Below are 26,509 nucleotides of genomic sequence, written 5' to 3'. Positions count from 1 at the left end.
CTTCATGGTTTTTGACGCTTCTAATACCAGCGTTTTGTCGGCTATTTATTTGTTTATTTTGTTCTAATGATGGATTAAGCAATACTAGGAAATACACAATAGTCAAGAAGTAACAAGCTGCAAAGGTCGTGAAGTCGAACTTAATTCCTAATTCTTAAAAATATATCACGGAATCTCTGACGCAGCGTCTCGCGTGCCAACGTTAAAATCAAATAAGGAAGCAACACGATTGAAAACCCTTTGTAGCCCATTGATAGCACCATACGAACTATAGTTTTTACGACGAAAAGGTATCCTCAGAATTGCGTTGTTACGGAGTGCTCGTGGTTGAACGTTAACGTCGGTTTGTTGTAGAATAGAAGGACAATCGATTCATCCCTGTAGAATGTCTGCCACGGGCCTTGTCGTATCTCTTCGACTCCACAAAGGATCCAGGTGAATTAACTGGCACCGACTTTCGTAGCTTGGAAGGCGATGAGCATCCCTCCAAGGCAATCGTCGAAGGGCAAACCAGATGAATCGTCGTTAAATAGACTCTACTCTTTGTACACTGTTTTGGTAATTGGGATTCCATACAGGGCAGCAATATTCTAACACGACGAGGAAGCAGTAAAGCAGTAAAGCGTGAAACTTTGAGCTTCCTGAAAATGAAACCGAGCGTTCTGGATGCCTTGTCGATCACGTACGAGAAATGCTGGCTGTATGTGAGTTGACAATCTAAGATGACTCCCAGATCCTTAATGTGATTCACACAATGCACGTCAACGCCTTATAGGATATAACTGAATGTAATTGGATGTTTCTTCCGTGAGAACGTGATTACTGAACATTTGGTTGAATTTACTACCATGCGGTTCAGTTGGCACCAATTAGCAAAAGCGTTGAGTTGCAGAAGGTGGCAGTCAGCGATGGCTCGGATTCGGAGATAGATTTTCATGTCGTCTGCGAACGACAGTCGTGGACCGTCGAGGACGAAATTGACGTCGTTGAAATACACAAGAAATATCAACGGGCCGAGGTGGCTACCTTGCGGAATACCCGAAGTGGCAGGGAACGAAGGAGATCGGCAGTCGTCGATTGTAACTTCCAACTGACGATCAGATAGATAGGATGCGATGCGAACCATCGTAGGAGACTGCCGTTTATACCGAGCCTATCCAGTTTGGCGATCGCTATAGGATGGTTCATCTTGTCGAAGGCGGCTGATAGGTCAGTGTAGATGACATCTGTTTGCATATCAGGGGCGACCCCGACGTAGTGGTTAACATCCATACCTCTCACGCCAAAGTCACGAGTTCAAATCTCACCCCCGGACAAGTCACGAATAACCCAAGAGTGTTAAAGTGACTATAATAAAAAAAAAAATCTGTTTGCATATGGTCTGTCATACTCTCCGTAATGTACGAGGTGAGACACAGAAGGTTGGAAGCAGTCGACCGCCCTGCCATGAAACCATGCTGGTCTTCGCTCAAGTGCTGCTTGAAGTGAGAGACTAATGGTTTCATAACGACCAACTCGAACAGTTTAGATAGGGTACACAACGCTGTGATGTCGCGATAGTTGTCGATGTTTCTTTTGCATCCCTTCTTATGCACTGGAAACATCTCAGCTGATTTCCAGCAGGAAGGAAACACCCCACTGGAGAGGGACATTTCGAACAGAAGGCAGAGAGGCTATCGATTGATGATCGCTTGAGAAAGACGGAAGGAACTCCGTCAGGTCCAGGCTTAAATGAAGACTTCAGTTGCGAAGCCGCCCTAGTTATCATAGCGAGGTCGATGTTGATAGCTGGCAAAGATTGACCAGACATTGGAACACTACTGGCTGCTAGAGAAACGTGCTCGTCAGGTAGGTTTTCATCCGAGAATAGACTCGCAAACTTGGTTGAGAACAAACGGCAAATGTCCTGAGGGGATGAAGCTTCTTCGCCGTTCAGTACCATAGTCGATGGAAGATCAGACGTGGTCCAGATACAGGAATCCACCGTAAGATGATCGCCAAGAAATTGCCGGTAGATTGAAGTCGCCAATGATTATCATCTCGTCGGCAGCTGTAGCGATCTCCATTATAGCTCGAATAGACTTACTGTGGGATTCGGCTCTTAACTTAGTGTTCTTTGAAGCACTTCCATCGTTATTCATTGAGAGCTTTCTGTGCAAACCGATGCATGAATTTGTATATTTTATGGCAAGCAAAATAAACGGCGCCGGTGGTGTAGTGGTAAGCGTGATTACTTCTCACCCCAGTAGGCCTGGGTTCAATCCCAGTCGGCGCCGCTGGGATGTTCTGAGGCATAACATCTCTGATCACGCCTTCCTTCGGATGGGAAGTAAAGCCGTTGGTCCCCGGTTCATGAGTTGATGGGTCGATAGGTAGGGTCCAGGTGTGGGAGCTGCCTTCTTGGCACGTCGGTAGCATTGGTGCTCAGCACGGAAAACAAGATCGACGGAAAAAACAAACCAAAGGAAAAAAAAATGGCATGCAAAATATACTCTATGTCCAAGGAAGTCGAGAAACTTTCCCGGTTTTCTTGATCGGACCGAAAATCGAACCGACTGCATCCTGCTTGGCAATACAGTGCCTTTGACAAATAAAGCCCCATTATACATTATTCACATAGTAGAACTCTATACTTCTGTATGGATAATCCAATTTTATACCGACTGTTGGTCGGGAGAGTTGCGATTTAGCGTTGCTTTTATACTAGGTAGGGAAAATGGCTCTAATGTTGGCCTATGGATTTAAGATTGGACCCATCGTAGTAGATTTTTATACTATTTATCAATTTTATGTACGGTACGGTACAAATGGATATTTTGGTCGCTATTGAAAATTTAGTCGATTGCTGAATTTATGTAATGGGCCCAAATTAGGGGCATTTAGGCCGACATTACATCCATTTCCCCTATATTACTGTTAACTGTTATGTATGGAACTGTTAACTGTTATGTATGGAAGCTAGTTAAATAGCTTTGAGGACAATCGTTTAAACGTGTGCACGAAAAAAGAAGATACGCTGGGGTGAGACATGACAATCTGTGCTTCCGCCAAAGTGACAATAAAACACACTCACACGACTGTCCCGGACAGTGTCGGCAAACTCGCCATCACACACCGGTAGAAACACAGTCCGCCAGTGCAACGAAGAGTGCTTTCAACGCGTGAGGTGCACAATTTTGCCGGAGTGACGGAAGCACCGTGGCGAGGAATTCGACGAGTGGGATGGTGTTGGCCCATCCTCGTCAAGGGAACTACCGAGTAACGGTAAGTCCAATACACCTATCTTCGGAGCTGGGAACTAATTCTCACTATTGAAACAGAAGATTTTCCGCACATTCTGCGACGCCATCTTCCCACGTCGAAGAGAAGTAAGCTTGCAACGCCGCAAAAAAAAAAGAATTGCATCCGAATATCAGTCCCCGCAAAACATCAAATCCATTAGTCGAACGAACGAGAACGAGCACGATCCGGGTGAGACGGAGGCCAAATAAGGCAGTAAGCTAATTCTACGATTAATTAAAAATGTGATCACTGATGCATTGTCTCGCCCAGCAGCATCAGCTCCCACACGCCGCGAATTGAGAGAGCCATAAGAGCCAAGCAAGAGCCTTCGACACAGGAGTAAGTTACGCGCTGCATTCCTCAGTGCCACAGCGAGTCTAATGAAGCACCGCTTCAGGGCTTTTGTTTTTACAGCCTCAAATTAACCGGTGGATCACAGACGGCGTAGATCAGTCTATCGCCTGGCCAGAGTAAGGCGTCCGCATCGGTTGAAGCATTCACGATATACGGACCGAACGAAGGCTCGGGTGCAGAGGTTAAGCAGCAAGACGAATGTACGAGAAGATCGTGAGTAAATGAGAGAAAAGGGTGGAAAAAGAATGGAACGAAGAAGCTAGTGAAAGTTAGGAGACGCGGATGCGTCAAGTAAGGGTTCATGAAATCTATGGTATTATTGAGGTGATCATTGTGCGTTGGCCGGTTCGACCAAAGCTTCCATACCTGCTGAGGTCGTCTGCAACAAAACGTCAAAGTGATCCGATGCTAATATTCAAATCAGTTGTTTGTGCCTAAACCACTATTTTTAGTCAACCCAGTCTACACTTTGGACCGTACATTTTCAGGTATCAAGCTGAACATTGCATTAGGTCCTAAGTAAGATTGACAGATTGTCTTCGTCAACTTTCTATTTGTATCCCCACGGCCATGGAAAGACATTCCCTGGTATTTTCAGAACACATATCGGTAAAATCTCGATGAGCATTTCAAATGGTCCTATCTGCTTTTATCGATTCTCTTCATCGACTTTTTCGACCTATCCGCAGCATTCGACAAGTTGAACCATGCTTTTGCGATTGCTAAACTCGGCAGGCTCTGTGTATGCGGTAATCTTCTGAGTTGGTTTCGATCATATCTTACCGGTCGGCAACTAAAAGTTGCCATAGAAGATTGCAGATCAGCTAGCTTCTTCGCCACATCAGGTATACCTCAGGGAAGCCACATGGAACCGTTAATTTTTATACTGTACTTCAACGACGGGCATCTGGTCATCGATTCTCCTCGGTTATCATATGCAGATGACCTCAAAATCTTCCTAAGAATCTGCTCCATTACTGACTGTCATTTTCTTCAACGTCAACTGAATGTATTCGCTAGTTGGTGCAGGTTAAACAGAATGGTAGTGAACCCAGTCAAATGCTCCGCTATTACGTTCTCACGAAAACAACAACCGATAATATTTAGCTATGACCTGCTTGGCTCGACAATCGAACGCGTGAATCAGGTGAAAGACTTGGGTGTGATCTTGGATTCGCAGCTTTCATTCAAGCAACACATTGATTTAAGGCGTCAAGAACTTTAGGGTTCATTTTTAGGATAGCTAAAAACTTCACTGATATCTACTGTCTAAAATCTCTCTATTGTTCGCTTGTTCGATCGACGCTTGAGTATTGTTCAGCGGTTTGGAACACAAACTACAACAACGGTGCCGAGAGAATTGAATCTGTTCAACGTCGCTTTCTTCGTTTTGCGTTGCGTAGATTGCCTTAGAATGATCCGTTTCGATTACCCAGTTACGAAAGCCGTTGTCAACTTATCGACCTAGAACTTCTCCGGACTAGAAGAGACACAAGCAGAGCCCTAACCGTGGCCGATATCCTGCAAGGAAGGACAGATTGCGAGGCTATCCTGAGGCAAATTGACCTGAATGTTCAACCCCGACCGCTTCGTAATAACCTTATGCTAAGACTGCCTCTACGTCGCACAAATTATGGAGCGTACGGTGCGATTTGCGGACTGCAGAGAACATTCAACAGAGTTGCATCTGTTTTCGAATTTCATCTCTCCCGTGATGCGCTTCGTCGAAAGTTTTCTTCTGTTTTTCGCCGGCAGGAGTAACTGACTATAAGATAAATGTTTTTTTTTTTATGTTATGACCATGCTTGAATGTATTTTTTTACCATAGTTCATAAGGTTACATCATTGGGGCTTCATCCAGCCTGTTGATGTAAAACAACAATAAACAATAACCATTCCTATGCAAACAGATTTCCCGCTAATTTTACCAAGTTAGCTCTTATCTAGCGTCCAAAACGTTAAATACAACAGGAAAGGTCTTACAGCTGAGTTATTAACGAAATAGAAAGTCGATGAACAGAATCGATCAATGCAGATAGAACCTTTTGAAATATTTATAAGCTTTTATCCATCAATTGCTTTCTTTACAAGTAGCCCCAGCGTGAAGTTCATGTTTCATATGAATGTTATTATGTAGGTTTATACCTACCTACATGTAAAGGGGTCAGTTAATGATGAATCCATAAAATCCATAATTATGTAACTTGCTTTTGAGCGCCAATACAAGTTAAAAACAAGAAGGCTTTTAAAATTATTGAAATTCGTCAAAACTTATCCTTATTTACATGTTATGGAAACTCTTTACAATGAAATCTTTACACCATAGTTGAACTTTTTTCAACATAAAAAAGCATAATATAACCGAAATGCTAAAAACTTACCCTAACAAAATTTAGTATATAACTTCTAATAAACTAATTATTCCTCAATGGTTTTGCTAAATTTTGAACGTCTCTAAAATTTAACTCTATACTGTAAAACTCTAACTAGCACTAAAAAAATCGCCAACTGTAGCTTGCGAACAAATTTCTTTCGTAAGGAAATCATACTAATCCCAACAATATGAATAAATTCCAACCAAAAAAACTTCATTAGCAATAAACGGGATCGCATTATTTTATTTTTGGTATCACTTGAAAATCTATTTCGAAAACAATTAAACTAAATTGATTAGAGAAGAGAAACTTGTACACTTACGACCCCGTATCGTTCGACAACGCCAGTATGCCTCACGAAAGACTTCCCAGAAATCCTTGAATATGATTGATTTGACGAAATGTGTTTTTTGTTTTTGTTTTGGTTTATTTTTTTTTGCGGATTCGGTGGTGCGCGGATGGATTGGATTTTGTACACGGATTTCAAACAACGTCACGGACGCAATCGTGAGTTTTTGTTTTGTGTATAAATTTTAATAGACGTAGAAAAAATGGTTTTAATAGAAGATTTGGAGAAACTGGTTAATACAATTTGGAAAAGAAGCTATCTTAAGAGACAGGCGAAAGGTTTTTAAGTTATGTACAAAAAGAAGTAAATAGAGTATTATAAAAACATGGTAAAACTGGGATCGTCTTCTTAGTGGGACTTGAGTTGGTTGGGATTCTTCGGTGGTCGAAGCAAGGAACGGGGTTTCTGTGTTTTAGCCTTGGTTATGATTGTTTGGGGTAGATGTTTTGTGCAAGAGTGCTGCTGCTTCTGCTGTTGCATTTTTTCGTATGACGTGTTTGAGTGAGGTGATAATTTTGATAAATTGCTTGTATTCGTGAGGAAGATAAGTGTGCTTGAATTTTGCAGCTTTTTCTCTTCCTGATGTTTGACGCCACTGGTTTCTTGAGGCTTCAAAAGGTGTAATCGAAGTAAATTTGTGGTTGACACAGATGAATAGGTTAACGGGTAGCGATCCTTAATCATGAATCGTTGTGGATGATTATAGTTTGGACATTTTATTTAAGCATTGATTAAGAATCGCTACGACCACAATAGCCAAAGCAGGACCTGGGGGAGCTTAGGGTGGAAGAATAATAATGCTTACCTTTTTGAACGTACTGGGCGGAACCTGAAGGTGGATCTTTTGTTGGCACAGGGACTGCAGTAGGGCGATACCCTCGGCTCGATTGTGGCAGTAGCGCTGTTCCCACGCATCCAGCAGCCGGTTGTAATACCGAGGGTGTTCGGTAAAGCAAACATACCGATGGCTGTTGGGTGCTGGAAGGATACGTTCCAGCGGGGCACTTCTGGCGAGTTCATCTTCGGTCAACAGTAGGCATCGTACGTCGTCCGGAGTCAACTCCTCTAGGATGTTGTTTAGGTACTGGAAATATAACAAGACGCTTGTTAGTTATTATATCAATCCCTGGAACGGAAGGAACATTACCTCTTCTCTGGCCATGTCTTTCTGGATGTATTGATTATGTTTCAGTCTTTCCGCTTTCGACAAGGCAGTCACGTATATTCGCTTGTCATAGCAAAGTGGACTCTTGAGACCTTGTTCAGCGAGAATTTCCTTCTGCTCAGCCATAGGTATTCTTGGTGGAACCTAGAGTAAAATTCGAACCATTATTATGCTAACTACCGATGATTGCTATATTCATACCTGATACATAACCGTATTGAGCAAAGCCTTAACCAATGGCCCCTTGACGTGGGCATCCAGCGTCGAAGCGGAGTGCAATGAAGGTGAAATATTCACCTCCAACAGCCAAGGAACCAGTTCCGAGTCCAGCAACACATCAATCCCAAAGAGTTCGTAACAGTTGTATCTACTGGCGACATTCAGCTTCGACATGGCATATATCGGCCCTTCACCGGCTAGGATCGTTCGCAGCACTAGATTTCTCAGTGCTCCCCACAGTCGATCCGTGTCGATTCCCTGCTCGGCGAAGTAGGACCATAGCGATTTGATGGTCCACTTGTGACCCTCGCAAGCATTGGCATCCTCGTTGGCGTTGTAGTTGTTTGACAGCTTGTTAATACTGTAGTTGGTTAAATGCATGTAGCGATCGCTGAGCGTGTCAGCCTTTTCGCTGTACTTGACCGAAGCGAACCTGGCTAATCCATCGGTGTGCATGTAGACCCTGAGGGGGTTTATTGAGGTAACCAGAACATACAATCGCAGATCGAACTTGCTGCCGTTGATGAGCAACGGACGCTCGATGTATCGCTGCACGATCAGAGGTTTCCGCTTGGGAATTTGCGACCATCGGTTCACTACCTTGATGCCGGTTCCTCGGGCCGAAGCAGGCGGTTTGATGATCCATTTGCTGTTCCGTTGACTATACCTGGGCCACATTTGACGCAGTATTTTCAGATCCTGAGGTATGATGTAGGTTCGAGGCATGAAGCCGAACTCCTTCTTGCCGTGCCGATTCATCTGGGTTTGAAGGTTCCGCCAAACGCGATCCTTCCGTCCAATCTGGAAGCTACCGGGCAGGTGGTTGAACTTTTGGTACGGACGCAGCGTCTTGAAGCAGGGACTTTTCATGTGCTTTCCCCAGATGCCTATCCAGTCGTTTGTTTCTGCGGAGGGGAGAAACAGTGGAAATCAGATACCGAAGCTTGATGGCGAAGAAAATGCTTAACGCAGATGACTTTCAGGGTAGAAGGACAACTTCTGGGGAGTGAAGGTTATTGCCAAGAACTTACGAACTATTTTTGAGGAAAAATCCAGAAGACTCTTGGGAAAATTGCAGCGATTCCAGGTTTTTCTGGTAATTTTCCGGTTTTTCTGGAAATTTTCCCGGTTAGTATATCGCTTTTAAATTAGGCATAAAATCAAAGAAATCACTAGGTTAAATGAGTCATTTCTAAAACAGCTGATTATGTAGAAATCTGAAAACTGATGTAGGAAAAATCTTGAATTTTGAATTTTCGAAGTCTTCAAAATGTGTCACTTAAAACTTCACTTTATTTGATTGTTCTCAAGCATTTCTACGAATTTTAATTTTTTTCTAAGAATTTACTTAAGCTTCCCTCGATTTTTAAAATTTGCTTGCATTCTCTATATCTCTATAACCCCCATGTAATTCACCTTAGAATTGTCGTAAAATATTGTTCAGAATTATCAGGGAGTTCTTCTCTAAATTCTTCTGAAAATTCACTTGGAATCCTCCTTAAAATTATCTAAAAATTCTTTCCGAGATGCCTTTGAAATTATCCTCGGAGTTTCCTTAAAACTCTTCGCACAATGTCTCTAGGATTGTACCCTCAACATTCGAGTCTCTTAATATTTTCACGGATGCTGGAATACTCTTTATAATCGTCTTGGTTTTTTTAAAACTCAAACAATTGATTATGAGTTGTATTTATGTATGTACAATAACTCACACAATTGATTATGAGTTTTAGTCAAACTCTCTTAGTGTTTAAAAACTTCTAGGACAATTTCTCTGAAATACCTTGGTGTTAACTCTAGAATTGATTCTAAAATCTACTCATAATTGCTCTGGTAAAAAAGTTCTTCATCCTACAAATCCTACAAATAGACCAAAGGATTCCCAAGATGACTAGTTCTAGGACAAGTTTATAGCATTTCCAAGACACATCTTCTAGACTTGAAAGTGAATCCACAGAATTTTCTGGAATATGTTCAAAGATATTTTTGACAGATCTAATGGGCACATGTCTCGAAGATTCAGAAAACATTTTCTGGACATTCTTAAAAACTTTTTTTTTTATCTTGTTCAGAAAGCTTCCAGGTCTGCAGAAGATATCCTGGGCATGTCCAATGAAGTCGTTTAGAACAATTTTAGAAGCTATTTGGAAAAGCCTAATGTTACTTCGAAGGACTATTAGGGTAAGTTGGATTTTTTTGCATGGCAATTTCACATTGCTTCAGAAAAACTTCCAAGGTTTTAAGAGTTTCCAGATAAAGTTTAGAAAGTTTTCAGGGTAAGCCCATCTTAACAAAAAAAAAAAAAAAAAAAAAAAAAAAAAAAAAAAAAAAAAAAAAAACAAGCGGACCTCTGGAGCAAATTTGAAGCGCATGTAGGGTAAGCCAAGATGATTTCTCGGTTTAGCATTGTCTATAGAACTTGAAGGAAAAATTCTAGCGAATCTATCTAATCTAGCGAATCTATCTAATTCAGAACAAGTTCAGATCCAAGGCATCAAAGTATGACTTTCGGAGCAAGTGCAACGGAAAATCTAGATAATTTACAGAGCAAGAATACAGGATCTTCAGGGGCAATTCAGATGGCTTCCAATGTTGTTCTGAAGACTACTGAAACAAATCTAATAAAATTTCCAGTACAAGTTCAGAAAGCTTGCAAGAAGGAGTACTATAGCAAATTTGCCAGGGGAAATCCAAAATTCAGTGCCAACATTTCAAAGGGGCGTAATTGCTTTTGTCAACAATGACTTTAGCCGTCAATTTATTGCGAATGAAATCTTACCTCTCCAAAATTACAATGGTAGCTGGTAGAGGAAACATTCATCTACCTGCTGGTGTCATTATTTTTCATGAGTGAGCTTTTATTCGCGAGAAATCGACGGCTAAAGCCATTGTTTACAAATGCAATTACGCCCCTTTGAAATATTGGCACTGAATTATTCATAAATTAACTTTAAGCTTTCTTATTTCATGGTTGGTTCAAGAGGGTACAGCTATTAAATCATATTTTGAATCATGTAACCCATTGAGTGAGTTGATTTCTATAATATTCCGATGATATGTTTTGGGCCCAAAGCATTTTCATGACTATGTAACTTTTTAGATGATTTCTTCTAGCAATTTACTCGCAATTTTCCAAAAATTCCTTCTGAAGTTTACCACCCTTATTCTGTATTTCGTTTCGAACGAAATTCTCATACAAAAAAATATTTTTTTGTATGAGAATTTCGTTCGAAACGAAATACAGAATAGGGGTGTACATAATTTTTATTAAAAAATATTCTGTTTAGTTCTCACACAATACTTCTAAGGAACGTCCAATAATCGTTTTAAGATATTAAGTGCAGAGTTCCCAACTAAATTTTCTGGAATTCCCGAACAAACCAATTTGGCTTGTCCAGAAAATTAACATAGACTTTCATCAATATCCCTCATGGACAATACGCCTAAATTCTTCCAAATAGATCCCTGAAGCCATGGTAGAATTTCTTCAAACATATTATGAACTCTTCAAGGATTCCTTGTACAACCTCTACCCTACAAATTCCCATTGAACCTCATGTATTCCTCCTCCAAAAGTTCTAAACTAGTTCTATATTGTTTTATTGGAATCAATATAAGTACTCACTTTTCAGCAGTCTAAATCCACTGTTGATCAACACCTTCCGCACGACGATCGGTGTAATCAGCGTCATCTTCCACTTGAGTACCTTGTGGATGGCGGGCGGCATTGGGGGTCCTTTCTCTTCGTGCGTGGAGAATGATATGTACGGTGGCACATGAGGAAACAGGCTAGGCGTGAGGGGGCCTTCCGGTGGGCATCCTCCGAGTACGCACCCGATCGACGTCACTGGTCCACGGACCAACGAAGGCGAAGGGGACGAGGAGTGCGACTTTGCCCGCGCTTGATAGGCCGCCAGATGGGTTTGGTAGTTGTCCTCCGAGTCCGTAATCGATCCATTCAGTGCTTCGTCGTCGTCACCCAACAGCTCATCTCCCAAGTCGTCCTCCTCTCCGTCGCATTCGTCATCTAAATCATCGTCCTCGCCAACATCCGAGTGGCCGATGGTTTCCGTATCCAGGTCCTGAGTGTGTACCGATTCTCCGCCACTGGTTCCCGTCGACATACCGGACGGAGTAGGTGAGGTAGAACCGGCCAGGGGTTTGAGCAATGGAGGTGAGACCGACTTCCGGCCGACGATGTGGGCCACCGATCCACCGGAAGCTACGATAGCCGAAGCGGTTGTCGGGGCAGATTTAAGACAGGATTTGTATTTGTTCACGGATGCTCCCGTGCGGGTTCGAACGGTTTTCGTCACCCGCATGCCGTTCGCGTTGCTAGAGGATTTGGTGGATTTTCCGAGCCGTTGTTGAACTTTGCCGCTACTTTCGTCTAGTCCAGTTGAGTCGATAGCATTTAGCATCTTCGATGGTGGTGAGTCTTTTTGAACGATGTTTGAAGGAGCGGATTCCACTGTTTCGTCGCCTTCCAGTGTAGGGGAGATGGTGTCGCGGGTTCGTTTCAGGGATACCTGCAAGAGGAAATGTCAACGGTATTATCTGCTGAAAGAATGATCGTATGAAATTGGTACTTACATCGCGCATGTGGTCTCGATTGGTCCACCCGGGAGTGGATCTCCCGCTGCTAGAAGCCCCACCGACCATCGGCGTACTGGTGTAGATCTCTTGCGGTTCGGATTCGCTTCGTGCCCGCAGCTTGCGATTGCTTCGATCGAAAATAGTCTTTCGCGGATTGAACGAACTTTCCAGGTTACGGGCAAACCGTGACTCGAGTTGCCGTTCTCCCGCAATGTAGTACCCATTCCACCGATCTTTCCTATAAGCATCGAGTTCGTTCATGTAGACATCCTTGACATTGACGCCACTCTCCAGCCGGGTATGCCCGTTATGCATGACGTTCTCTTTAGCATTATTGATTGTTATGCTGGGCAGTAGATCGTTGTTGGCAATTACGGGGAGCATCTTCCGGCCGTTACCTTGAAGACTGAAAGATTCGATCAGCAGGGTAGGGGCGGCTTCACCTTTCGACTTGAGGTTATGGTGATGCTGATGCTGGTGGTAGTGACCGTGCAGTCGGGATTTGCCACTTTTGGACTCGCACATCGGTGCCATCGGAAGACTTTCACTGCGACATCTTCTCCGCAGCGTGACCTTCTGCGGGGCGTTCGAAGATGATGACGAGATGCTGGATGCTGTGGATGATTGATGCTTGAGCCTTGAACTACTCCGAGGGAACTGTGCCTGGCCATTCTGCTGTTTGAAATCCATGATGGTGGCAAACTTCGTCGTTATCTGAAATAGAAACAGAAACAGGTAGCATCCCATTAGTTTCCAATTGCGCACATTATCGCTTCTCGACACAAGAAGCAATAAGTGAAAAGGCGATTATTACATATTTGAAACACTCATAGCAAAAATATAACAACGCGAAGACTATTTTAAGAACGACTGTTCGTATCATGTTAGTTTGGAGCTGCAGCGATGCGAGTTGAACACGTTGAACATAATTCGCCGACCGATGACTGATTTGGCCTCCTGGTCTGGCAGAAATCTCCGTCCAACAGGCAAACGCAGCAAGGCTACAAATGTGCGAAATTTTTCTGAGCTCTTTACGCGAGCGACCGTCCCGTCCCGTCAGAGCGCTTTGGGGTGATGACGATTGGCTCCTCCACCTGGCCCGAGTTTTTCGCGAAATATGAAACAAAAACGCAGTTACGAAGTGCTCTCCATATTTTACGCACCGTTTCTTCGCACACCGTACACTGTTACTGTTACCCTCGAAAAGACCTCCTCTATATGTACGTACATACATGGAGGAGCTATACCACACAAATAACTCACTATTACGGCTGCTACAGCCGCCGCTATTCCGCGATGACGACAGATCTTTCTCTGCTGCCGATATGTTTGTTCGGGCTGTACTCACATGACTCTTCGTTGTCCGGCAGGCAGCGTCTAGAGTTGCTTCCCAGGAGCACTTCCGCAAGCACCTCGCAAGATCCGAAACCCACCGTGTGGAGCCACCGCAAGTCGAAAATGTGGAAACCACTCCCCTACACTAGTAGCCAGCTACTAACCTCAAAGTGGTCTCTTTTACTACGTCGCTACCAAATCAACGGAACGTACGTACCTACATATACACACAGCAAATCATATTGCAAGAAATTAATCACGTTCTTTCTTATCCCGCAATAATGGATAGGATAGGATAGGAAGGTAAGTAGGCATACACATTTGATTACCAACACAAATATAAGAGAGAAGCGGTTTGTATTGACGGAATCTCGCCGATTCTCTCGCGTCGTCTCGCGGAACGAGCCGTTCGCTGTTGCTGCATAGATGCTTGCTTGTGTACAGGCGATGGGGTGCTCGTTGCTCGCTGCTACTAAAAAATACGAGAAAACGAAGGATGGCGCTAGAGATGTTGTTGTTTGATTGCCATGCTTTTACCACCATGCGTTCATGTATATTGTATTAGGAGAACGAGGAGAACGCACCGAAGAGTTTGGCTCTATAGAGTTGAGAACTTGGCCGTTTGCTCCGCTCAATGGATAGTCAGATAGAGTATGGTATGGTGGTGGTTTGGCGTGGCGATGATGGCGAGTAAGCATGTGTTATTCGGAAATGATTCCCATTGATGAGTACATGGTGACCAGTGAATCCCGATTAACAATTTCCCGGTTTAATCTAGTCAAACACTAAAGTTATTAAAAACATTTAAGCACAGTGTACAATGATGGGCTCGGTATTTTAAACCAGTATCTACTTCCAAATGAACCAAATGTCATTGTACCACCTAATGCAATCTAAGTTTATCGGCACAACTAAAAATTTGGATTCACAATTCTGACCTAACCCAACCAAGCTAATACCAATTAGAAGCTACAATATCAAACTCTACCAGAAAAATGCTGAACTCACCCGAAACAACATTTTCCTAACCAGGCTAACCTCAACCTATCATTTATTTATTTAATTCTGTCAAACTCTTCCTTTCCCAAAATTAACTGATTTACAAACGCCTGATCAAAGATATGAGTATCATTTATGATGGCTAATGAAAAAAAAATCACTGCTTAGTGAAACTAAAATATATTAAAAGAGACGATTTATTCTACTATCCTTTAAACTATTTGCCATTCTAAGCCCGTGTTCTATTTGTTCCATGAGAATAGAGATTTAATTTTTCTAAATGTCCTTATTGTGCTTTGGGCTAACTTTCTTCGTTGGCCTGATGATTAAATCTTGTCTTCGTCCGTCCTAAGTGACACTTTCTGTGACAAATTGCTTCATTTCAAAGTCAGTTCCCCATCTATTAATTATATGTTGATGAGTAAGTTCACGGCTACATGATTTCACTGCATCGTGCCCTATCACGGTAAATGGTATTCCCAAATGCCACAACAGAAGCATACCACATTAGGAACCACGATCCAAAGCCAACAGCGATCAAAATATTCACCCTATTCGAAAATGAAGCAATATACTAGATTATTTATGATACCAATGGTAGTATGTAGAGGTATTTTTGGTTATTTACTCAATGATAATTAATTAATAAATAACAACGAAAGATTGTGACGCAAAATAAAAGTGCAGTTTTTTTTATTTTATTTGAAATAAAGTGTTTAAGATTGTTTCTAGCTTCGTCTATATAAGAGTGGATTGTGGCAAATCCCGCTAGGAATACACCTGATGCCTTTATATAAACGAACTACGAAGTGGCAAATACATAAAAGAGCAGAATGTGTGATACTTTCACTACTGGTCAAATTATTGTTCTACCATTTAGCCACACAGTATGAGAATAAGCCCTTCCACCTTCGGCAAGGTGTCAAAAGTGACCAACGGGAGGGATCTTGGTTTTAGCCCTAGAATTCATTCTGAAATCTCCTCAAATTTTTTTATTTAAAAAATATATCTAAAATTCTAGAAATCCAAAGGTGTTGATATTTTTGGACATCTTATTTTTTGTTAAGATATTGTATATTTTATCCGATTTGTCATCGAAATTCACGGGTTTTTTCCCCGGTGTCTTCGAATTCTGAATTCGTTTTCTCGATTTCCCGGGTCACTGGTGACCCTGTGACTAATATATCCCATAGCTAAGACTATTGAAAGTTGAACTCAGCTCAGCGTTGCCAGATTGTTTTAAAGCTTATCGGTGTCAAAGGTAATTAAACATCGGTATTTATCGGTATTTACTATTTAATTAATTTTATATTTTTGCCGTTTTTGAAAGCGACAATTTTAACGATGGTGACGACTTGAGGCGGGACTTGAGGGGAATCGCTTTGTTTAACGGCTTTCTCAGTCTTAAAACAATCGTTATTTTTTTTTATTATTTTTTTTAATTATCGTTGTCCTCAAGTGGTGATCAAAATTGTGACCAAGTAGTTTTTTTCAATTAAATATGAAACCAAAATATGGAAAATCAGCCACAAAAACGACTAAGCTTTTGACAATAACGACAAACAATATTTTCCCTTGAAAAAGGCCACAACCGATGGCCGAAATGTCGGGCAGATTAGAAAAAAACATCCAGAGAAAGACCAGAGAAGCTCTCCTGGGTGAAGTTCGAGAAAAGTTCTAATCAAAGTTGGAAAAACATCCGGGAAACTTCCAACACACAAACTGAGAAACTTGTTGCGAAAATATAAATAAACTATCGAAAAAAAATCGGATGTCACATCCAAAGGATGCCAGAAAAGGTCATCAGGAAATCGCAAATAAATTTCCAGGGAAATCCAGAAGAAGCTCGGAAAAACCATCCAATAAAAGTCGAACAAAAAAACCTTTGGCTTATGGTCAAACTTCCAGAAGAAGACGAAAGAAATTTTTTTTTAACATTATTATTGAAAAGTTATCAATGATTTAAAATTTTCAAAAATATTCTAAATGCCAGACTCATTTGACATTGCTTGGGAAATTACTCTGTGAACCGATGCGCGTTCACGTAACAATTATTGTGTTTACCGCACAATATGTATATGAATTGTGAAAGTGCTCAAAGAACACTAAGTTGAGGGTAGGCGGAAAATTTCAATTGGTTCGTAACTAATTGACATGAAGAAGGAGCTGTCCATAATGCATCCATCCATCCATAAACTTAACCGTGGGCACTCGTCAACTACCCCTAACATCCCCCTTCCGTATTTTGACAGATATCGCAACTTGATAAGAACTACCACCCAAGCCGTCAAAACAGAAGATAAAGATATTAATCATGTACATACACCGCGTGTGTACATGGTCTCGGTGGGGAACTTTGCGATCAGTCTGGGGGTCAAAACAAAAGACATTTTGAATTCGTTGTCGATGTGTTGTGATCTATTTTCAGAAATTTTCAGCCGTTTGCATTAGAACATTTGGACAAAATTGGTTCGCCAGCTGGATGTACGCAGCAGTACTGTTAATCTTGAGCTGAATCCCGCTGGTAGCTTTGTTCCACATGTGTACCAGAACGTCGTCCTTGGTGGAATTCATCACTTCATCCGAGTGCTCTGGGTAAAAGAACCAAGCGTGCCTTGGATACCGTATCCGATAGAACCAATCCGGTGGGTAGACCGTTAGTTGACCGCCACACTGTTCCCGTGCCATTTTGGTGATATCCGTGGTGTTGCAGAATGTTTGCAAGTTGCGCGTAACCATGAATGGTCCATTAGCCGCCCACTGTTTACCGTCGAAATGCTGGGCTAAATCACTGGAAAACGCAGATCGTATTAAATATCGTTGCCGGAAAACAATTCTTGATACATTCCTACTTGAGACAAGCTTCTGCGAACTGGTGCCCGAAGCCGGTAGCTTCCAGATTGATAACTCCATTTGCCACGTATCCACTTCCTTCCGAACCGAGATAATTTGGCTGCATTTTATTGAAGGTTTTACGAACAAGCACATCCGTATCCAAGTAAGTTCCTCCATATTTGTACAAGGTGAGTATCCGCAGCACGTCGGCCGTGTGTTCAACTATGTAACTTGACTGCTTGAGAGCTCCTTCCGCAAAAAGTTTCTCCACAGGACTTCCGAAAGCAAACGTATCCAGATTGACGCGTCGCAGTCGGATGTTGCAGAATCGCAACAGTGCAGAGATGTACGGGTCGGCGGTTGTGTTGAACCACCTTGCAAATACGAACAACGGAAATACCCTCCAGTCCGGATTGGCTCGAGCTGCAGATTCGATGGCACAAGCCTGGCGAGGAGTTAGGTGAATCGTACCATCTTTGGTGAGCGTCGTAAGTATGAAAAATATATTATTCCCTTGGTGGAGATCTTCTTCGTTGGCTTGAACATCCAATAAATGATAGATATCACCATCGACTACCGGAACACTGGTGGTAGTCGATGTGGTTTGATGCTGGTATAACGTTTCATTAATGACTCTCAACTCTGCTTGCAAACTTCGTATCAACAGTTGTTCGTTCGGTTCGGTATCTTGCACTATCACATACACTACGTAGATCACGAGCATCAACAGAAAGGCCAACAGGATCTGCAGGTTGTTGAAGGGCTGTCTCATTGCACTTGAACCACCTAAGCTCGTCCCAAAATGAGTGCTTTTGAATGGTTCGCCGGCAGCTGACTGCCACTAGCGAGAAAGTGAAATAGGATTTACCGAAAGATAAGCATATCAATGCGTAGCAGTCCATACATTTAACGTGTCACCTATAGATAAAAATCCATACATTTAACGTGTCACCTATAGATACGACAAGTAGATCTAGAAAAGTGATTGTTTGTAATGAACTTACCTCAAGAAAATATAACCATGTTTTAAGCACCATTCATGTGGAAAGCTATGTCATATTTGCCTTGTTTACGCATCACACTTATGTGAAAAACATGTACGTTGGAAAAATTAAATTTTTATTACTGTGAAATTCGGTAATGGTTTTGAAACAAGGTAGGCAGTTTTTTTTTTCTAGGATTTTACGGTTTGCACAAATTTCCCGGTTTATAAAGACTGGAACGCGCAAAAATTGGTCGACAAAAAAATCGTTTTTTTCAGTCAAAATTCATATCACAAAAATCTTCTTATTTTTCTTTTCGTAGTTCAATTCATATATTTAAAGAAAAAATGTTCTTTTGGTTTGCCAAATCCGAACTACCGTGCTTTCCGCTTAACCCCTTCGATTAAATTTTGTACAGTGTTCTCATCGACCTTATTCGCCGCCGAACGCCAGTTTGATTTAAACTGCTGCTCGTTTTCCATGGATTTATTAGTTTTTTTGAGATTCCGTTTGACCAAGGCCCAGTACCTTTAGGGCGGAGTTCTGGGCTGTTGGGAGGGTTGTTCGCATCGTACCACTCGATTGCCTTTTTCCCATAGTGGCAGCTCACCAAGTCCGGCCAGAACAGCACAGGTCTATTATGTTGCTTTGGGAATCGTAGCAGCCGCTTTTCCAGGTACTCCTGGACGTAGATCTTTTGATTGATGGTTCCCGTAGTAATGAAAATGCCACTTTTTAGACCACACGTGCATATGGCCTGCCAGACGAGATATTTTTTCGGGAACTTCAATAGTTTGATGGTTTTGAAAATTTCAGCCTCCTTCCCTTGTCCTGATGCGGTATAAAACTCCTGTCCCGAAAGCTGCTTGAAATCCGTCTTCACATAAGTTTCGTCGTCCATGACGACACAGTCGAACTTTTTGAGCAGATTCGTTTACAGTTTTCGGGACCGCTGCTTTGTCGACGTGTTTTGTTTGTAATCTCGGTTCGCCACCTTCACCTTCTTAAACGTCACCCGGCTCGTTTCTTGGCCCGCTGCACAGTATTATGGGAAACATTGAGCTTGCCAGCGACATTCCGGATGGAGAGGTTAGGATTCCGCTTATATTTCACCTCCACCTTCTTCGTCGTCGCTGCCACGTCCGGATTACGATTGCCGCCGCTTTCAGGCTTTGTGGCGGTCCACAGACGCTCCCCGAACACTTTTAAAACGTTTGTCACGGTCGATTTGGCCACATCCAGCAATTTTGTCAACTTGGCGTGTGAGAACGTTGGATTCTCTTGCCGCGCGAGCAAAATTTTGACACGCTGCTCCTCTTGCTTGGACGTCATTTTGAAAACTGGAGAGCAAACGGTAAAAACTCATCATAGCAACCTTTGTATATACACTCAACTTATCTTCCTTTATTAAAGAGACTTTCAGCCATCGAATATATACACTCAACTTCCAAATGTAGAATATAAGTTTTTTTATGCATTTTTAACAGAAATACTCCAAATTGAAGTTGACCAATTTTTGCGCGTTCCAGACTTTAATATTCCGCAAACAAAAACGAAAGAATTCAACGATTGTTTTTACCAAGCGAAAATTTTACAGTATGTGTCTTACTAGCCCTATCGATAATCAGAATATATTCTCTCAGGAAAATATTTTTCATGAATCCTGGGGAAGTAGGAACTATAACTAAAAAAAAAATAAAACTTCAGGTGATGATGGGCTTTTCTATAATCATCAAAAAAAAACTCCAGAGAGTACTTTGTCTTTCATGGTAAAATTGTTTAAAAGATGTTTACATTTGGCATACATTCCTGATAAATTGAAAAATCCCAAAGGTGTTCCAATTTTGAAGCCCAAGAAATAATAATAATAAGTTTGCTTTCTTCCAGTGGCGTTGCGTAACCTCACTTTTTACCTGTGCACCAACTTTCAAAAACAGATTTAATGCCATATTCATACTCGAATCGGTTGAAAAACACTTTTAATCTTCTAGTTAAATCAATATCTATCCATTGCAAGCAATATTTTGATAATTGTTTATGTTTTGAGAGTTGGTGCACAGGTAGATTGAGGTTAAGGCGACGCCACTGCTTTCTTCAATAAATTTAGAAATTATAATTTTGAATAAAAAGATGCTTCACATCAATTCAAACTCAATTTTTGCAGAAAGCGGTAGTTGCGATATGCTGGAAGCGTTAGGTTCTATTAGTTAATAATGGAGTCTACATAAGCAACTTTAGACACCATTCCAACAGCTTGAATTGGCACAATTTAGCTACACCGCTGACTACTAATGAGCCGAGCAAACGTTTTTTGTGAGCGATGAGCTGCGAGTATTCGACCCAACTCCTATTAGACATAGAAATTAGTGAATTTTGTTACAAAAAATGAACAATGAATGATCGGCTCCATACAGCTAACGCGATTGAGCCGAACTAGATAAAAAGAGGTTGAGTTAATAAAGGGTTATACACAAGGAAACATAACCGGAATCAAATTCAAGAGACAAAAAAACATTAACGAACACCCCGTTTTGTGACTGTGAAAATAAACAAGATTTTGATTTATCTTCAAGCCTATTATGTCACAATTGGAACCCTCAGTTAAAGCTATTGGAAGGAACAGAAGAAAAAAAAAACAAGGTTAGGCACAATAAAGCGTCGTTATACCGTTCAATAGTCTAACAGAAATAATATTTTCGTTATCGGGAAACCCATAAATCGTAACCGACTAATCTATTGATAACAAAGCTAATACACTCCCGGAAACATAAAGACACTCAAAAAATCATGACTCTCTCGAGTAAAGTCTGTTCCATTTAGAATTTGGCCGCACAAAATAGGTCATTGTGCGGCAAGGGGAAATAAAGTACAAAAACGCTAAAGGTATCATTTTGTAGGATTTTTATTGAGGAACAATGCAACAAAATTATTCGTCAGCTTTTCGGATGAATTTTCGAACTTTTCGCGGAATACCTCTCATCATGTCTTGCACAGTAGTACTGTCAACCTCATATACCATCCTTTTCCACCACTTCTCCAAATCAGATGGTGTTTTGATTGTTTTGCCACATTTCTTCAATTTGCGCTTGATATTGGCCCAAAATTTTTCAATGTAACGAAAATCTGGACAATTTGGTGGATTGATGCTCAATAAAATCGACATTATTCTGCTTATACCATTCTATGCGGCTGTAATGGCAGCTGGCTAAGTCAGGCCAGAACTTTACCTTCGTGTGATTGAATGAACGGCAACTGCAGATGCCTTGCCAAATCATCAACTTGCGAGCGAATTTATCTGCAAAGACAAATTTGAATTTATCCGGAGCATCCCCCTTAGGTTTAGCAAAGTAAAATTTTTGGCCCGGGATTTGTGCAAAGTCCATTTTTACGTAAGTTTCATCGTCCATCAAAATACATCCGTTATACTTGGTCAGAACTTGCACGTACAGCTTCTTTGCACGGTTTTTGGCAACCAGGTTTTGTTTCAGCGTCCTGTTGGGATGTTTGCTGGCATGGTACGCCCGGAAACCTTCTGGCATACAGATTCGCCGAACTGAACCTTTTCGCCAAATCACGACCGGAGATCCCAGGATTCTTTTGGACTGCGCTTATGACCTTCGCTCGTAGTTTCCGGTCATATGTTCCACTTCTACGTTTGTTTTGTTTAGCACGATTCAACGTTAGTGTTTCCCGGTAACGTTTAAGCACGGTATTTACAGTCGATTTTGGAAATTTGAGAGCGTTTCCAATCATTTCTCCTGACCACGATGGATTTTGCACGTGAATGTGCAGAAGTTTTTCACGTCTGTCACGTTCCATCTTCGATAACTTTTGAACAAGTATATGAATCCTGATGAAATTTTCACTAATAAATAAACAATCCTTCTAGATCAAAACGCTGTCAATAGTTTCTTGCTACGATAACTAGGCGCTACAGTAATTAAAAAGAAGCCGCCAAATACTAACTGGAACAGAGTTTGGGGATGATGCAACAAGTACGTCACGCACTAAGTGGAGAGGGGTGATAATAAATCTGTGACATGCAATGCATGAGTTTTAGGGAAAATCCTGAATTTATCTACCTATGGTTAGGTTAGACCCTTCTTACTTTTTGACGTAGGACTACGTCTGTGATTTCTATATGGGGGTACACTTTGTGAAAACCGAAAATGGAACATGTAGCAAAATTATGAAAGATTTTGAACGTTAAAAACTCAGCTGCCCCTGGACCAATTTCAACCAATCGATCAGAAATATTCCTACGCATCTGTTAAAGTTACGTTCAAAATGTCACTATCGAAAATTGCACGATTGTGCAACTTTTGCTATGATAGTAAAATTATCACCGATTGCCTGCGAAAAGCAATTTTCCTAACACAGATTTCAAAGATGAATTCCATCTGGTTCTAACCAAACGGTGTTTATTCAATCACCGCGTGGTGAGTGATGGTGTTCTCCAGTACACAACGAAAGGCTGCCTGGAACCAGCGAGCTGCAACCCACATGACCATCCATAGAAGGAGGAAGAAGCCGCACAGCTATTGATTGGAATCAGCAGCTCTTCGTGAGTCGCTGTGGGCCATCTGTGTCCAGCGCGTCATACTAAAGAGTATAAACAGAGAGAACCCCGCTCAAATTCCTATTCCCACACAAAACACAAGCTCCTACTGAAGCTAACAAATAAGATTTATTATATAACACCAGTAGTCCGACGTCACCATTGCGTACAACCCCATAGGGCTGTCCGTTGAAGTTTTTAAGTACCTACAAAATTTCTTAAGTCGACTATTTATGGAAGAGAAGTGAGATAAAATCTGAATCATTTGTGGGTATCGTAAATTTTAGACAGGGATCACTCGGAACATGCCCGGTAGACATTTGTATTTGAATTTTGATGTGATTTGATGTGACTTTAATTTACTACAGATTCTAGCCACTGTCCCGGTGCTACCGGAGCATGTATGGTCAATGTTTCCCTGGGTTCTCAATATTCTTGTTATTAAGGTTTCATATGGTATGATGTATCGCAAAATAAGTTTTGACAAATTCTGGTCCTAAGGGGGTCCCGAGACATGGCTGGATATGGACAAAATACAATTGGCAGAAATTCCCATGTGATTTGAAGTATGTGGTTCATCTGAGGTTTTTTTTTCCCCCTAAGGTACCCGGAACATGTCCAATGTGTCGTATGATCGGTTTTGGCCCAAGTCACTGGGCTAGTGGAAACTACTCAGGGTTCACCCGGATAGGACAATGTGGTCCTGCGTGAAAATAAATATACCTTCCATTGAACTAGGTTTTGAATTTTCATGAGATTTAAGGTGTCGCATGATGGGTTTTTGGTCACTACCCCTAGAATGCCCGGAACCTGTGCGGATGTGGTCAATCTGGATCAGGACATTCGATATGACAAACATTGAACTTGTTTTTTTAAATTCTCTTATGATTTTAGGTTTTGGTACAATTCAGAAACAAGTCACTTTCCCGGGGTTACCCGGGACATGTCCGACGTGGTCCTGGGCACTCGATACGACTACCATTGAACTAGGTTTTGAGTTCTCATGTCATTTGAGGTGTGATTTTAATTCCAAATCAGAAGCTGGTCACTTCCACTGGGGCATCCGTAACATATCCAAATGTCACCAATGTCACTCCTGGGTACTTGATGTAGCTACCATTTAATAAGGTTTAAAATTCTGATGTGATTTGAGGTGTCGCAAGATAGGTTTTGGTCCATGTCAGAGACTGACCACTTACCCGGAGGTATCCGGAACATGTCCAGATGAGACCAATGTGGACCTGGGCACTTTTTAAAGCGAATATTTGCTCTAACATCACCTTCTGATGACATATTGTTGATGATAACCTTCTGATAATATTTTGGTGCGGTGAATAATCTGATTTGATCTACATATTCGTTACTTCGCAAAGCATGATGACCAGCAAATGGCGATTATCAATATTTTCCACTTTTGATTCCCGGAATGTTGGCAACTTTCCCGGTTGTATGCATTTACATTTAAATTAAGCATAAAGCCGAGTGCGATTGAGCCGACCAAATCAATATGTTAAATACATCTTGATAATTCACTCAGAAATCTTTACTTAATTTCTATGGAATGTTTTCAAGAATTTCCTGTTTACAGAACTCTTTTTAGCATTCCCCTAAAATAAGCATGAGAACCTCTCTGAAATTCTCCCGTAGATTCCACTTCACAAAATTCTTGGGATTTGCCTTAAGATTCTCTTTGAACTTTAACTCTTCTCAGAATTCCTTGGGAATTGTTTTGTCAAAACTCGATTCCCCTGGTATTCATCTCCGAATTTCCTTAGAATTCAATTGTCTTAAGAATCGACTTGGAATTATCCTCAAAATAAGTTACAATATTCATTAGGATTTAACCTGGTATCTTCGTCACAATTGCCATGAAATTCTCCTCAGGACCACTTAAAAATTCTACTCAACACTCTTCATACATGCCACTTGGAGCTCTTCCCACAATCGCCTTGGAACTCTTTTCACAATTTCCTTGGAGTTCAGTCCACATTGTGCGCTCTTGCCGTGCGGATCTATTTGTTTTTTTGCTGAAGGAAGTGTTACTGCTACCTAAAGCTACAACAAATTTAAACAGTACTTTTCAGTGCTCAATAAACCTGCAAATTTTCTACCTTTTTCGATTCTTATTCCTCTTCGATCCTTGTTTGGATCCTACCTGAGGTAATCCTGCTTGGATATCGATTTGGAAAATTCCTCTTCGATCCTTCGGACTCTTATAGTAATCTGCTTGGAAGTCGATTTGGAGAAACGTTTTACAGCCGCCGTGGCGCCTAAACGCAAAAGAAAAGGGCAATATCTTGATCCCCTTCTGATGAAATTTATTTGAGCAATACATTTGATATGCTCACGGGTCATGAGAATGGTCCATCAACCAGGTAAAATTCCACTAAACTTTCCCGGCTTAAGTCCAAGAAGGAAAAGGTCACCCCTTTTGTCATAACCCCTTCCAATTTCCATGCACTTCACACGGAACTTTTGAACTTCGTTAAATTGAAGTTTTCACTTCAAATTGGCCGTCGGGATGAATGCCGTGTATTGGCTGAAACCTTGGATGGATTCAAACGTCTCGACTAAATTACTTGGAGTTGAGTCACTCCAAGTAATCAAAATGAAAATGAAATCCCGTCCTGGCGATTCACGCAACGGGAATTCCAATGATTTTTATTTAGTTCACTTCAAGTCTAGTGAACTAAACAACTTTAAAGCCTTAGAAAAATCTAGCCTTATGCTCCATGTCCGAGTAAAGTGGGAACACTTCAGGAAAACTGGAGGAAATTTCCAAAACCTTACCCAGTGCCGTAAGTGCCAAGGATGGATCTCGGAAAAAAAAAATTATACATGCCAGCAAAATGCATGAACTGTGGAGATTCCTCTTTACTGTCATGTGAAGGAAGATCATAAGAAATATAAATCTTCAAATTGTGGTGAAAACCATAAATTCTATTTTCAGGTATGTAAGACTCGCAAAGCTATCCTACAATCTCGTTCAAAGTGACAGGTAGGAAACGCACCATGTTCCCGATCAGGTACTAATTTCTTTGCTGTTAGCAACGGTCAGCGAGGAACAAATTCTTCATGTATACCTGCTCCCTTCACTGCTAACAATGTTCAGCGAGTAAATGGAGCTGCCTATGCTGCTATTGCAGCTGGTAGAAATTAAAATTCTAGTCAACATAAGTCTAAAGGAAATTTTGATAATTTTGACTTGGGAAGGAATTTTTACAGGAATCATGAATCGACATGATTACTGATATGCTGAAATTTAACTTCATGTTTGATGATATTCAGACTACAGCCGCAGGCAGTATTTGAGCAAAGTCAGGCGCACACTTTTTGCCTGTAGATTTGAAAACATACTTCAAATCTCCGCGTACATCGTACGGGTTAGGCAAAGTGTGTGCGTTTGACTCGCATTGTCGCATTAATGGTCCTTCGCTCATTTTCAACTTCTATTCAATT

General features: G+C 41.4%; 2 protein-coding genes across 6 annotated transcripts in view; both read right to left on the bottom strand.

The window, feature by feature from the left end:
* Positions 1–26,509, bottom strand: part of TTLL4B (Tubulin tyrosine ligase-like 4B) — an 81,761-nt gene that overhangs the window by 3,678 nt on the left and 51,574 nt on the right. For 3 of the 5 annotated variants that reach the window (XM_065229739.1, XM_065229737.1, XM_065229740.1), the window contains exons 2-6: positions 12,338–13,054; positions 11,370–12,273; positions 7,727–8,649; positions 7,508–7,669; positions 7,166–7,444 (exon numbers count right to left, since the gene is read on the bottom strand). In XM_065229739.1, coding sequence (XP_065085811.1) covers positions 7,166–7,444; positions 7,508–7,669; positions 7,727–8,649; positions 11,370–12,273; positions 12,338–13,030 — 2,961 coding nt within the window. In that variant the 5' untranslated portion in view covers positions 13,031–13,054. Of the gene's footprint in view, positions 1–7,165; positions 7,445–7,507; positions 7,670–7,726; positions 8,650–11,369; positions 12,274–12,337; positions 13,055–13,154; positions 13,344–13,688; positions 13,858–26,509 lie in introns of those variants that run through there. The other 2 variants (XM_065229738.1, XM_065229736.1) reach the window with 2 other exon arrangements.
* Positions 17,080–18,330, bottom strand: LOC135707847 (lactosylceramide 4-alpha-galactosyltransferase-like). The gene is made up of 2 exons (XM_065229761.1): positions 17,527–18,330; positions 17,080–17,465 (listed from the first exon to the last, which is right to left on the bottom strand). Exons 1-2 carry the CDS (start codon positions 18,279–18,281, stop codon positions 17,099–17,101), a joined length of 1,122 nt encoding a protein of 373 aa, XP_065085833.1. The 5' UTR covers positions 18,282–18,330; the 3' UTR covers positions 17,080–17,098.

Source organism: Ochlerotatus camptorhynchus, unplaced genomic scaffold (genome assembly GCF_037179485.1).
Source record: "Ochlerotatus camptorhynchus isolate MF236.1 unplaced genomic scaffold, CSIRO-AGI_Acam_v1.1 ptg000320l, whole genome shotgun sequence".
In the NCBI taxonomy this organism is placed as follows: domain Eukaryota; kingdom Metazoa; phylum Arthropoda; class Insecta; order Diptera; family Culicidae; genus Ochlerotatus; species Ochlerotatus camptorhynchus.
The sequence above is the reverse complement of the archived record's forward strand: the minus strand, read 5'-3'. Positions and strand labels throughout refer to the sequence as shown.

What these genes read in the sequence shown, in the direction of transcription:
- LOC135707847 (XM_065229761.1), bottom strand. Translation starts at nt 18,281, where the DNA reads ATGAGACAGCCCTTCAACAACCTGCAGATCCTGTTGGCCTTTCTGTTG. An exon ending in TTCGCAGAAGCTTGTCTCAA is followed by an intron (nt 17,466 to 17,526) that starts GTAGGAATGTAT and finishes TGCGTTTTCCAG; the next exon opens with TGATTTAGCCCAGCATTTCG.